Source organism: Mesoplodon densirostris, chromosome 6 (assembly GCF_025265405.1).
Source record: "Mesoplodon densirostris isolate mMesDen1 chromosome 6, mMesDen1 primary haplotype, whole genome shotgun sequence".
Taxonomy (NCBI): Eukaryota; Metazoa; Chordata; class Mammalia; order Artiodactyla; family Ziphiidae; genus Mesoplodon; species Mesoplodon densirostris.
In genome coordinates, this window is record NC_082666.1 from 113,577,746 (window position 1) to 113,591,717 (window position 13,972).

At 37.6% G+C, this 13,972-nt stretch overlaps 1 protein-coding gene across 4 annotated transcripts in view; it reads left to right on the forward strand.

Moving 5' to 3' along the window:
• Positions 1–13,437, forward strand: part of AUH (AU RNA binding methylglutaconyl-CoA hydratase) — a 162,862-nt gene extending 149,425 nt beyond the window's left edge. For 3 of the 4 annotated variants that reach the window (XM_060101267.1, XM_060101269.1, XM_060101270.1), the window contains 4 exons: positions 4,106–4,293; positions 7,358–7,408; positions 8,961–9,008; positions 12,815–13,437. In XM_060101267.1, coding sequence (XP_059957250.1) covers positions 4,106–4,293; positions 7,358–7,408; positions 8,961–9,008; positions 12,815–12,892 — 365 coding nt within the window. In that variant the 3' untranslated portion in view covers positions 12,893–13,437. The remainder of the gene's footprint in view (positions 1–4,105; positions 4,294–7,357; positions 7,409–8,960; positions 9,009–12,814) is intronic. The other variant, XM_060101268.1, reaches the window with a different exon arrangement.
• Positions 13,438–13,972: the final 535 nt, after the last annotated feature.

Consider the following 13,972-nt stretch of genomic DNA (forward strand, 5'->3'; position numbering starts at 1 on the left):
AGTCTCAGACCTGTGTGATTTTGAATACATTAGGGTGGCTCTCAGAGTGGAATGATTTTAATTCCACTGGGGACAACCCTGTTTTTAGTTCTACTGTTTAATTTCTCCAGTCATCAAGACTGTATCTAGAGATGGCACTTTAGTGATCCTGAACTCAAATCCCTGTTGGAACCAAGCAGGTTGCGTGATCTATAGAAGCAAGCCTGGTGTAAGAAAATCAACCAAAAGAAATACAACACACTGTCTTCACTTCTACCTAACTCTAAGCTAATATTGGAATTTAGTATTCAGAATTAATAAAAGATGAATTGAAATAGATTCTCTCTAGTACTTCTTTTTGTATTTGGAACTTAAAATATCTGATGCCTTTTCTTCCACACCAGGTCTCAGTGGCACATCTTGTCTCTCGGGTTGCAAGATGCAATGCTATAGTGAACCTTGCTTCCCTAATGAGCTAATTGCTTTATTTCATAATAGAAAATAGCTGTTTATAAACAGAAGTACTTCCAAACTGGACTAGAATGTTGGCATAAAAAGATTTTCTGTTTAGAGTAACTACTCCTGAGATGGTCGTAGAAGTCTGAGATTCCACGTCAATCATATTTAGTGTTTTGTGTCACATTGCACTGCAGTTCAGTAACTTGCGCTTGTACGGCTCGCTGCTCACACTATCAGTATTAATTGACAAAGGCAAACTGAACAGGTCATATCATTCTTATAAAGGTTGAAATTATATACCTGGAGCTAGTGAAGGGTCAGTTTCCTTTAATTCCATAAAGTAAAAATATAGTTCAAACTATCAGTCTTTGATTTCTGCAAACTGAATGCAGCATATGAAAGTGGGCCAGATAATTTCTTACCAAACAGGTTTCCTAAAGATAAAGTTTTGGTAAGAATGAGCAAATTAAATCACACATTTGTGTAACTATTTAAGGATGTCTCTTTTGACAAGTAGTGTTAGGGAAACTGGATTTCTGCCCTCAAAAGAGTGAAGTTGGACCCTTACCTTATACTATATACAAAAATTACCTCAAAATGGATCAACTACCTTAATGTAAGAGTTGAAAGTACAAAACTTAGAAGAAGACAGTGGAAAAACTTATGACGTTGGATTTGGCAATTATTTCTTGGCCATGACACCAAAAGCAAAGGCAGCAAAAGAAAAAATAGATAAATTGGATTTCATCAAAATTAAAAACTTGCATGCCTCAAAGGATACTGTCAACAGTGAAAAAGCAACCCATGAATTGGGGGAAAATATTTGCAAGTCACGTATCTGATAAAGAATTGATATCCAGAATATATAAAGAACTCCTTCAGCTCAACCACAGCAGAACAACCCAATTAAAAAGAAGATATACAAATGGCCAATAAGCACATGAAAAGAAGCTCAGCATCACTAGTTGTTAGGGAAATGCAAATCAAAAACCACAATGAGATTCCACTTCACACCCATTAGGATGGCTACCATCAAAAAACAAACACAAAGTAACAAGTGTTGGTAAGAATATGGAGAAGTTAGAACACTTGTGCCCTATTGGTGGGAATATAAAATGGTGAAGCTGCTGTGGAAAACAGTGTGGCTCTTTCTCAAAAAAATTAAACATGCATTTACTGTATGTTCCAGCAATTCCACTTCTGGGTATCTACTCAAAAGAATTGAAAGCAGGGTCTTGAAGAGATATTTGTGTACACGTATTCATAGCAGTATTATTCCTCATAGCCAAAGATGGAAGCAGCCCAAGTGTTCCTCAATAAATGAAAGAATAAACAAAACATATTCATATAACGGAGTATTATTCAGCCTTACAAAGGAATGAAGTTCTGACACATACCTTCTGTCCATCATACAGAAGGACAAATACTGTATGATTGCACTTACATGAGGTTCCTAGAGTAGATAGCTTGTGATGTCAACCAAAAAAGCCAAATTGTGGATGCAGTGTTAGTTGGTGAGCCAAGTTGAGGATTTTTCCTTGGATCCTATGATGCAGTGTTTTCAACAGAACAGAAAGGTCTCTTCAGCACCAGGCCTCTCACACTCACATCATGCCCTGCAGCAACCAGTTAGGTTTGCATCCGTTTCATCCATCAAAGCTTAGAGTTCAGTGCCATTCAGCTATGTTTCATGGTGTTAGTTTCATGACTGTTCCTTTGTTAAATATTTATAAAATCTTTATTCCTGGAGAATCATGCCATACACAGAATAATATGATGAATGGGCTTACGTGGACTTGCAAAATATTGAGTTTCCCTTGAATAAAAAGTGCAGCACTAACAATGACTGTTGAGGGTCACATTTGTTAATTTTGACCAAAATCTACATTAAACTTTCCACAGAACACAACAGAGAGTCATTTCCTAACGTGTGCTTATCATGAATACTATATCCGTAAGTACTTTAGTCTCCTGAAAATCCTCATCAGCTCCATGAGTAAATATAGCTATCTGGGTTGTATTATTTATATCTCTGTTCTAATCAGCTGCCATTGGAAACACTGTAAATAACTTGTCTGTTCCATATAGCTTGTTCCGTAAGTTTTCAGACCTATCTTTACTACACTGAGCAACATCATTGTTTACAGTTAGATTTAAATTTGTCAGTGCTTCATTTTTTCACACACGTTTGTTGCCACGTTGTGTAAAATACCTTTAACCATCTATAACTGCTTGGGCTGTGTGAGCAGTAAGTAACTGCAGTTTACAGAAGCAGTACTCATTTAATGTTCAAAAACAATGCCTACTGAAAATGTCAATCCTTTTGAGGTTTATTTTTGTTTCTTTTTTCTTTTAATCACCTATATTTTCAAAACATGGTCATCGTTCTCAACATGGTTGCTTAATAATAGCATCATAAGCTACGTTCTTCCGATGCTGGCGTGCTTTGTTTGTTAAACATGTAGGAATGTACTTAATTATTGAAGGGAAACATGCTTTCTTGAAACTTGTCTCCCCCCCACTTTTGGTTGAGATGCGAATAAGAGTATATTTTGCCTGCCTTTTAATGTTGCTTAAAGAAAATCAAAACTTCTCAGTCTGTAGTACTGGAGTAGCAGGAAGTGGTGGAGGCCGTGGCAGACTCGAGTGCATTGCATCTAAAAGGTGCAGCTGCAGTTAACTTCCAGGTACAAGTTAGCTTTTATATGCAATTACCCACCCAGTTTATAAATGTTGGTAACTAGTGCAGAAAAAAAAGTTTAAACTTTATGGGCCAGAGAAACACAGTGAGCTTGTTCAGATGTTTGGCCATCAGTTTGCTTTTTGTCCTCTGAACCTTCACAGTCAGCCTTTCCTTGGCCTCATGGGCAGTCCAGCCGCCACTTTAAGGATAAGACTTATAAGATAAGATTTAGGATTTGCAGCTGTTTTCATATTCTTATTGGTAGAAATTGAAGCTCCGAGTCAGAATATTACCTGCTTTTGTCCAGCTTTCTATTTAATGAGATCTCAGTCTCTTCACTCAAAGATATTGGGGTGAGCAGATAGATGGATCTAATGGATTAATGCATCAGGGGATGATTAGTACTTACACTGAAAAATAAAACCCCGGGACGAAGCCTATTTTCATGAATAATTATCTGTTTTTATTTTCGTTAAATTAAAATTAGTTTACGGTTCATTTACTGTAAATGAGTCTTCAAAAGCACATGAGTTGAATTGCTCAGAATTTGATGTTTTATCTAAACTGAAAGGGAAATGCCAAGCTTGATGGACCTGTCATTCCTCTGGTGAACCGGCTGAGGGAGAGAAAACTCCTTCCCCAACCAGCCCCTGACCCCCGCAACTGCGGTGCACCCTATGGTTCCTGACTTGGTAATGATTGTGGATTGGATTCAGGAACACACCAGCCATGGTGCAAGTAATGGTCAGTGTCAGGATCACTTAATAATGATATAAGGTTCTTAAGTGCTTTGGGGGTATTAATAATTTTATAAACTAATTAAGAAATAAGGTTCTGTCTTGAAGTAGTTTTCCAGTTACTAATTTTGACATATAAACTTCTGGCCCTTGTTTATTTTTATAAAAGAAGAAATGAAACATTGAAATGTTAAAAGGAAAGGGTGTCAAATCATTGCCTGCATTTTCTGTCTCATCCCCTGTGCAGGGGGCACGCAGCGACTGCCACGTGCCATTGGGATGTCCCTGGCCAAAGAGCTCATCTTCTCTGCACGTGTGCTCGATGGCCAAGAAGCCAAAGCAGTGGGCTTGATCAGCCATGTTCTGGAACAGAACCAGGAGGGGGACGCTGCCTATAGAAAGGCCTTGGACCTAGCAAGAGAGTTTTTACCTCAGGTATTTTAATTGCATTTCCTTCTTTTACTCTTTTTAGATAACTTTATAACAAATTGACTAGATTAATATTAAGAGCCTTCAGGATTAAAATTAAGATTTGAAGATAATCTGAGGCCCCTATTGTAGCCATACGTTGATAATGTATCACATGCATGTTTATCACGTGGGACAGAACTTCCCAGCAACTTAAGTTGTTCGCCAGCTAGCCCTTCTGACCTGAACTGTACTCATGAAGAGAAACGGTGACGGATGGGCTGTCACACTGGATCGCCCCCAAACTGAAACACAAGTAAGGAGCCCAGAGTGGATTATGCCAAGTGAGCTTTCATTGAGGTCCTATAGCCTGAGATAACCTGCTTGAACAGCACCAGTTATGTGTCTTACTGTGTTTGTTTTTATGGTGATGTAGGCATTGTTTTAACTCCTTTGTACACAGCATGCTTCCTCACAATTACACTTCAAATCCGGAACTCACTGCACGTTTCCTCACAGACCGTAATCCTCATGAGTGATATTAATAACAGCACATCAAGGGACCTGTATTGAAGGTTTCTTGGTTCTCTCACTCCTTTAGGAGTATTTTTCAAATATTCCTTTCTTCTGAAATCATGGATTAAAGGATTTTTGCTATGTAAACCATTAGTGACTTGTCTTTATTCCTAATGGCGTGTAAAGTTTTATAACTTCTGGAGTCAAAATTACTTCCTCTCTAACTCAAACAGTATTTGTTACCTCTCAGTATTTGTAACCAAAGGCCATGGGTGCTTTTGGGAAATCTCATGAAATCTCTCTCTAGAAAAATGCACGCACCCTCCACATTTATCTGGAGTTTCGCATCCAGTTTCGGGAGGCATCCTTGGAGTTCTTTGTTGTAAGACAGGGCCCAGGTCTGCTGTGATGTACCTGTCCCCTGAGAGCTGTCAGACGGGTCCTCTCATTTGAGTTGGTTTCTGAAACCACACTGCCTGCTGTTGACGCTACTTCAGTCCTTCTCAGTTAAGTTACGAGCTATAAGCTCTTTCAGGGCAGGGCCCTTATATAGTTTATTCCCCATATGAGATAATACAGAGTCTTATACTCTGAATTGATGGAGAGAGAGCAAGTAGAAAAGATTTTTACTAGTTTAAGGAAAAAAAACAGCTCCCGAGTTCTGAGATTCACAGCCTCTCCTGATCCTTGGATGGGAGCGTTCAGCTCCCTGTTCCAGAGCTCTGCCCAGGTGGCTCATTAGCCCCTTGGCACCTCTGTGGTTCAGGTTCCTTATCTCACTCCTGGGAACTGGCTCTTCCTCCTGTGACTGCAGTGCTGTTAATGCCATCACTGCCCACAGCTCACCCCGCCCGAGAGCCCCCTTCTCCCCACCTCCAACCTGACATCTGGCTGCCCCCTACCACGTGGTAAACCAGGCAGAACTCGTCTCTTTCATCTGAAGGACATGCCTCTGAGAACATTAATTGCTGAAATTAATTTTTCCCCAGGTGAAGGGAGATGTCAAATGACTTTGGAAAATATGTAACTATGAAACTGTATACAAAAGTTACAAAACAGAATTTGAGGTGGAATAATCTTCATTTTTACAGACCTTGTTACTAAACGATTAGTCTTCTAAATAATTAGAAAGCTTCTATAAAATTAGTATTTCTAGGTGATTTCTGTATTATATGTTACTTCCATTTTTCTATCTTAGAAGAAAAGTTTGTATATAAAAAAGAGGCACTCGTTTTTTTATTTTAAAAGAGAAACGAATTAAGCGTTATACCTAATAGCATTTTCATTTTCCTGTTTCTCCAGTTTTATAAACCTTGCTGCCCAAAGTGTGGTCTGTGGACTAGCAGTCCAGGCGTCCGCTGGGAACATGTTAGACTTGCAGAATCCCCGGCCCATGCCAGACCCCTGAATCTGCATCTCCATTTTAACCAGGGGCTTGGGGAGTTGTATGCATATAGAAGTTTGACTAGCACTTGTCTGGGTCAACTGGTGATAAAAGTGAATGGATAAGTTTCTTGTTGAGAGGAGCACCCTGTTAAAAAAAAAAAAAATGAATTGATGATCTTGAAAGAAAAAAAAAAGTAGTATGTGTAACATACATACAAATCACATCTGGAAGGATTCTAAGATACTCGCCTAAGCCTCGGAAAATTGCAGTCTCTGAAAAGGATTTTTCAGCATGTGATTTAGGAAGAAAATTTAGATAGGTTAAAGTAGATAACCAAAAAAATGGCATTTTTCATGCCATCATACATTTATCCATTCACTTATTGGAGTCCATTGTTGTGCCTGTTATTTAGAGCCTCTTGCATTTTAATTCAAAAGATGCTTTAAAACATGCCATTGAATTCTAATTCATCACCCAGTAAACAGTTTTCAGGAATTTAAAATGTGATCAAATAATCAAATCCCATCTGGAGGATTATGGTTTCTAAGACAAAGTTATGTGTCCCTTCTCGCAGAGGACTCCCAATTCTTTCCTCTGTGACCCTCACACATCCTGAAGGACTTATTTGGACTTGGAGCTTTTGTGTGATGTGGGAGCACTGCCTGGAGGACGCATCTTTACTAATACATCATCATCGTGGTTAGTTCCTGATGCTCAGGGAAGAAAGATTACAGCTCCACTGCCTGAAACAGATGATATCTGAATCCCATGTTAATCAATAGTGTCAGCCTCATTTCAAGCCCAGGGTTCTGTTGAACCACTAATGGGTGTGTTTTTGTGCCAAACACTTTATCTCCTTTTCTCTTTCCTACTTAACTTGTAGGGAAATTTGCTGAACAATGAAAAGCCCTCTACTGGACACATACCACCTGCTGACCTCCAAGCATATAGTTTGCTGTGCCACAGCATGCTGTGAAATCTGCATAACATGCTGGTGCAATAGATTATTACAACTGCTGTTTAATTAAGGCCTTGCAAGGCTCCTAAAATAAATGTTCCATCAACTATCTTACAGCCATTGTTGCCTCTATGCCGTGGATCCAGCAAAGGAAATTTCTGAATTTGACTGAGATGTACAACATGATTTGCATAAATAATTAAAATATGTTTCTTTAATTTGAATTTTAGGGACCTGTTGCAATGAGAGTGGCAAAATTAGCAATTAATCAAGGGATGGAGGTGAGTGCCTTAAGTTTGAGTTTCTTGTTGGAATAGGTAGTGGAGATTTATTCAATGAACCATTATTTTTTAATATTCTAAAATACAGCTGTTTCACTGCTATGATTACTGAAAGCTACTGAGGTTCTTTTTAGCTACATCAGTGATTGCATTCTGCTTATATCTGTTGTTGCTTCAGTATCATAATCACAGAATTCAGTAATTTCACTGATGCCCTGCAGCATATGACATGCTTATTATTTATGCCATTGAGTTAATAGATTTATTGGCTAGTAGTTCATAGAAAACCAAAAGAAAAGGGCATTCTGTGTATTCTCAGCACCAGTGTCATATTATAAAAAAATGTTCTAAGGAGAACTTCCTGGCTCCAAGCTCCTCCTAAAGACAGAGACCATCTTGAACTTCTTAATGTGCTTTCTGCAGTGAGACACACATAAACCCTGCAGGGGGCCCTGGGGTTACTCTGGAGAGATAGCTCCAAAGGAGTGGAGGCCCCAGGACAGGGGAGAAGTAAGCACGGCAAGGGAGCAATGCAGGTACCCATTTACATTGGGCTTTTCATTACAGCAGTTGTATTTTGGAGAAATTAATTACAGGAATTTTGAAGAAAGATATTTCTTCCTTGCAGACCCAGAGGCCACTATATTTTCCTGGCCTTCACAGCAGTAAAAAGAGGTTAAATATATTAGTAATAAATACATTTTTAAAAATTTACAAAGTAGTTGGTTTTTTAAAATTCTTACATAATAATAACAATGCTGGGACTTCCCTGGTGGTGCAGAGGTTAGGAATCCGCCTGCCAATGCAGGGAACACGGGTTCGAGCCCTGGTCCGGGAAGATCCCACATGCCGTGGAGCAACTAAGCCTGTGTGCCACAACTACTGAGCCTGCACTCTAGAGCCCGCGAGCCACAACAACTAAGCCTGCGTGCCACAACTACTGAAGCCTATGCGCCTAGAGCCCATGCTCCGCAACAAGAGAAGCCATCGCAATGAGAAGCCCGTGCACCACAACGAAGAGTAGCCCCTGCTCACCGCAGCTAGAGAAAGCCCACGTGCAGCAACAAAGACTCAACACAGCCAAAAATAAAATAAATAAAATGAATTAATTTTAAAAAATTCTCTAAAAAAAAAATAGTAACAATGCTAATAGCAAAAACCTTATATGACCCTAACTACGTGCCAACCCAATATATAACTTATGTACTTTATAAAGACTTCACCTAGATTAGCTCATTTGATCCTCACAATAACCCCATTTGGTAGATACTGTAATTAACTCCTTGTTCAGATACATCTCTCTGAGGCAAGAGAGGTTAAATAACCTGGGTAACCAAGGTTACACAGCTCCCACATGGTAGAGTCAGAATTTGAACCCAGGCAACCTGGTTCCAGAGTTTCTCAGGCTGGTCATACTTCTGATTTACTGTATTGCATCAAAGAATTCTGTTCTTTTGGAATAAGGTTATTAAATTTGAATTTATATTTATATTGAGTATACCATATTTTAAAAAGTAATTCTTGATGAAATGAATTATATTTTTATCCTCAGGTTGATTTAGTAACAGGATTAGCCATAGAAGAAGCTTGTTACGCTCAGGTATGTAATACAACCACAAATTCAATGCAGATACCCCTTACCTTCTGTATAAGTCAACTAAATTATATATCACTGAACCATGATATATATACACTATTACAAAATCATACAGATGGGTTGAAATTATTTGTTTCTGCTGTTTGACTGTTACCAGCTCTTACGACTGATTCTGTTCCACATACTAATGACTCCTGTCTATGTAATTTAGAAAATGCTTAGAATAGTTAAGTTAGTACCATTTGTGCTGTAGCTGTGGTCTCTCTGGCTCATGTTGTGTTTTCTGGGTGTGGTCTTGAACCCTCACTCCAGGGTAGAGAGGTGTGAGGAAGGCAGCTGTGAGCACATGCCTCCAGGAAACATCAGTATTTGAGACTCATTGGCTTTTCCTGATGTTCTGAGCCTTTCCTCCTACCCACTGAAAGTTCACTAGTTGGATTACATATACAGTTTTCTTTTTTGTACACAAATTAATAGGGCTTTTTATAGAGGAACAAATCTTCCTTCCTCCCTTTCTTCCATCCTTTTTTAAATGAAAGATACTTTAGGTGCTTGTTTTAAGGCATCTAAAGTAGCAAAAGAGTTTTGTTCTACCTTTTCTGAGAATTGGAAACTGTGTCAGCTCCCGGTTAAGCATGGAAGTACCATGAACTAGGAGCAATAGCTAGAGTGTTACTCTGCACCTGGTCTGTATATATAAATTACCACCTGTCATTGATGAGCACATACCATGAATGAACTAAATTACAAACCTCTTTCAAATGGACAACCTCAGAGTCTGAAGAAAAATTTTAAAACCATATTTGGCCACATCTTATCAAATGTAACAGGAATCATACAAAGTATTCCATCAGACCACAATGGAATTAAACGAGAAGTCAATAACAGAAAGATAGATGGAACCCCACCTATTAATGGTGAGATGTAATCTTTTTAATAAGGTTAATCAGTGTACTTCTAAATAACATTTGTCAAAGAGAAAGTCTCAGGAGGAATTAAAATATATTTTGAACTAAATCAAAATGAAAATACAACTTATCAAAATTTGTGGGAATATATGAAAAACAATGTTTAGAGAGAAATTTATAGCATTAAATATGTATATTAGAAAAGAAGAAAGATCTAAAATCAGTAACTTTCCACTTTTCAAAAGTGGAAAAAGAAGATAAAATTAAATCCCAAATCAGAATAATACAAATAATACTTTAGAGCAGAAATCAGTGAAATTGAAAAAGGGGAAACAAAACCAAAAACAAAACAAAAAAAAAACCAAACCAAAACAAAACAAAACCAAAAACCAAACAAAACCAAACACAAAACCAAAAGTTGGTTCTTTGTAAAGATCTATAAAATTGTCAGACTTCTAGTCAGGATAATCAATGAAAAAGGAAGATAAAAATTATATCAGAAATGCAAGAAAGGTTATTACTACTGATTCTGTGGACATTGAAAGGATAAAGGAATACTGTGAACTATATATGCCCACAAATCTGATAACCTAGATGAAATGGACCAATTCCTTGAAAGACAAAATACAACAAAATTCATCCAAGGAGAAACAGATAATGTGAATAGTCCTATGTTTGTTGTAGAGATTAAATCAATAATTAACAAACTTCAGAAATAGGAAGCACCAGGCGCAGATGGTTTCACTGGTGTATTCTACCAAACATTTAAGGAAGAAATTACACCAATTATCTACAATCTTTTCCAGAAAATAGAAGTAGAAGGAATACTTCTTAACTCATTCCATGAGGATGGTATTAGCCTGATAACAAAACTAAAGACATTACAAGAAAGGAAAACTATAAACCATTATCCCTCATGAACATAGATATAGAAATCCTCAACAAAATATTAGCAAGCTGACTCCAACAATATATAAAAGGAATTATATGCCACAACCAAGTGAGATTTTTTCCCAGATATGCAAGGCTTGTTCAACACTCAAAAATCAGTTAATATAATTCATCACATAAACAGGCTAAAGAGGGAACTCTGGTGAAAGAAATCAAAATTTAAACAAATAGATATCCCATATTCATGGATAGTAAGACTCAATATTATTAAGATGTCACTTCTTCCCAACTTGATCATAGATTCAATGCAATCCCAATAAAAATTCCAGAAAGTTATTTTCTTAATATTGGCAAACCAGTTCTAAAGTTTATATGGAAAGTCCAAAGACCCAGATTAGCCAACACACTATTAAAGAACAAGGTTGGAGGAATGACACTACTTGACTTCAAGACTTACAGTAAAGCTACAATAATCAAAATAGTGTGGTACTAGCAAAAGAAAAGACACATAGATCAATAGAACAGAATAGGGAGCCCAGAAGTAGATTCATACAAATATAATCAACTGATCTTTGACAAAAGAGGAAAGGCAATTCAATGAAGAAAAAATAGTCCTAAAAAAGAATAGTACTGAAGCATCTGGACATTCAACTACAAGAAAAAAAAAAAAAGAATCTAGACACTTCACAAAAATTAACTCAAAATGGGCCATAGACCTACATATAAAATGAAAAACTATAAAACTTCTTGAAGATAATATAGTAGAAATTCTAGGTGACCTTGAGTTTGGCAATGGCTTTTTAGATATAACACCAAAAGTGTAATTCATGAAAGAAAAAATTGATGTTTGACTTTATTAAGATTAACTTCTACTCTGCAAGAGACACTGTGAAGAGAAAGAAAAGACAAGCCACAGACTGGGAAAAATATGTTTGCAAAACATATATCTGATAAAGGACATGTATCCAAGACATACAAAGAGTTTTTAAAACTCAACAGTAAGAAAATAATCCATTAAAAACTGGGTATAAGGTCTGAAGAGATACCTCACCAAAGTAGATGTACAGATGGCAAATAAGCATAGAAAAATATGCTCCACATCATCTGTCATTAAGAAATGCAAATAAAAACAAGATACCGCAGTTTGGCCATTTCTTACATAGTCTTACTACATGATCTAGCGATCATTTTGTTACATATTTACCCAAATGAGTTGAAAACTTACGTCCACGCAAAAGCCTACACACCAGTGTTTATAACAGCTTTATTCCTAATTGCAAAACTTGGAAACAACCAAGATGTCCTTCAGTAGGTGAATGGATAAACTGTAGTACATGTATAAGTGGGGTGTTATTCAGCAATGAAAGGAAATGAGCTATCCTACCAGGAAGAGACAGGAAGGAACCTTAAATACATATTACTAAATGAAGGATTTCAGTCTTAAAAGCCTGCATACTATATGATTCCAACTATATACCATTCTGGAAAAGACACTGGGGTGGGGGATAAGGGATGACTAGGCGGCACATTAGGGACGTTGAGGGTAGTGAAACTACTCTCTGTGATACTGTAATTGTGGATACATGACCTCATGCATTTGTCAAAACCCATGGAATATCCCTAATGTAAACTATGGACTAGTTCATAATATTGTGTTAATATTGGCTCATTAGTTGTAACAAATGTATCACATTAATGCAGGATGTTAATAATAGGGGAAACAGTGGGGGGGCTTGAGGGAGTATATGGGAACTCTGAACTTTCTGCTCAGTTTTTTGGTAGACCTAAAATTGTCTAAAGCAAGTAAAGTCAATTTTATTGAAGTATATTTGAAATGGGAAAAAAAGCATCTTAGAATTAGAATGATAAATTTGGTCACATAATTTAAATAGTTCAAATGATTTCAAAATTTTAGATTGTCTTCTAATTAGTTTCCTTAGTTAAAGCTTATTAAACTTTTACAATTGTCTTTATTTTTTGGCATAGATAACAATGTTTTGCTTCTCTTAGACTATTCCAACGAAAGACAGACTTGAAGGTCTTCTTGCTTTTAAAGAGAAAAGGACCCCTCGTTATAAAGGAGAGTAGAAGAAAGAGAAATCTTTAAAATGCCAGTGTAATAAATATACTTCTGGAAGTATCTTTCAGATTCACGTATGCCTCAGCATCTGGAATCCCAGCGACCAAAGTGAAGAGCGAGTTATCCATATACTGAATTAAGTATCTGGAGTGGACCCCTATGTGTACTTGTTCAAATGTGCATCATCATTTTCATTCAGATTTATAAAGCTAATAGTGTATACTGTCAAAAACGCCAATTCAAAATTAGGTATACATTTTTAAATACCTCCTGCATATGAGGCTTTCTGTTCTTAATTTTTTTAATGTGAATAATTTATATATTGCACATGCTAGGAAAAAATATTGATTGTATGTCTCCTGTGCTACAGTATGAAAATAAAATTATTTCCATGTACCAAAAATGTGAAGTTATACCAAATAAAGTTTCCAAGGGATTGTACACATGCACCCACACATGTACATCTCATACTGAAAAAGGAGCTGATAGAATCCTGAGTGAAAATTATCAAATATAAGTAAAATTAGTGAAAAGAAAACATGGAAATTTTGCTCTTACCCCATTCTTTTTGTATTGAATAAATCATTGCATGTTGGATTTTAGAAGAAACCACCTTTCCATTGCTGATTCTGTCAGGTGACCTCTTTACGTAGTCAGTCTTAGAATACAGTATGGATGGTGGAGAATTAATCCAATCAGAGACTGGGACCAAAGGCCTTGTGGAGGCCAGCTGGAGGCCCGGAACTGTTGTACCTCTAAGCCCTCCTAGCAAGTGGCTTGGCCCCCTGGCCTAACCCAGAAATAAAATGGTGCAGCTGGGCTTCCCTGGTGGCACAGTGGTTGGGAGTCCGCCTGCCAATGCAGGGGGCACGGGTTCGTGCCCCGGTCTAGGAGGATCCCACATGCCGCGGAGCGGCTGGGCCCGTGAGCCATGGCCGCTGAGCCTGCGCGTCCGGAGCCTGTGCTCCGCAACGGGAGAGGCCCGCGTACCGCTAAAACAAAACAAACAAAAAAAAAGGGTGCAGCCAAGGTTGGCCCTTAGAAGTGGCTTCGTCCTGGATTAAGGGTGAAGTGAAGCCTGTTTTCTG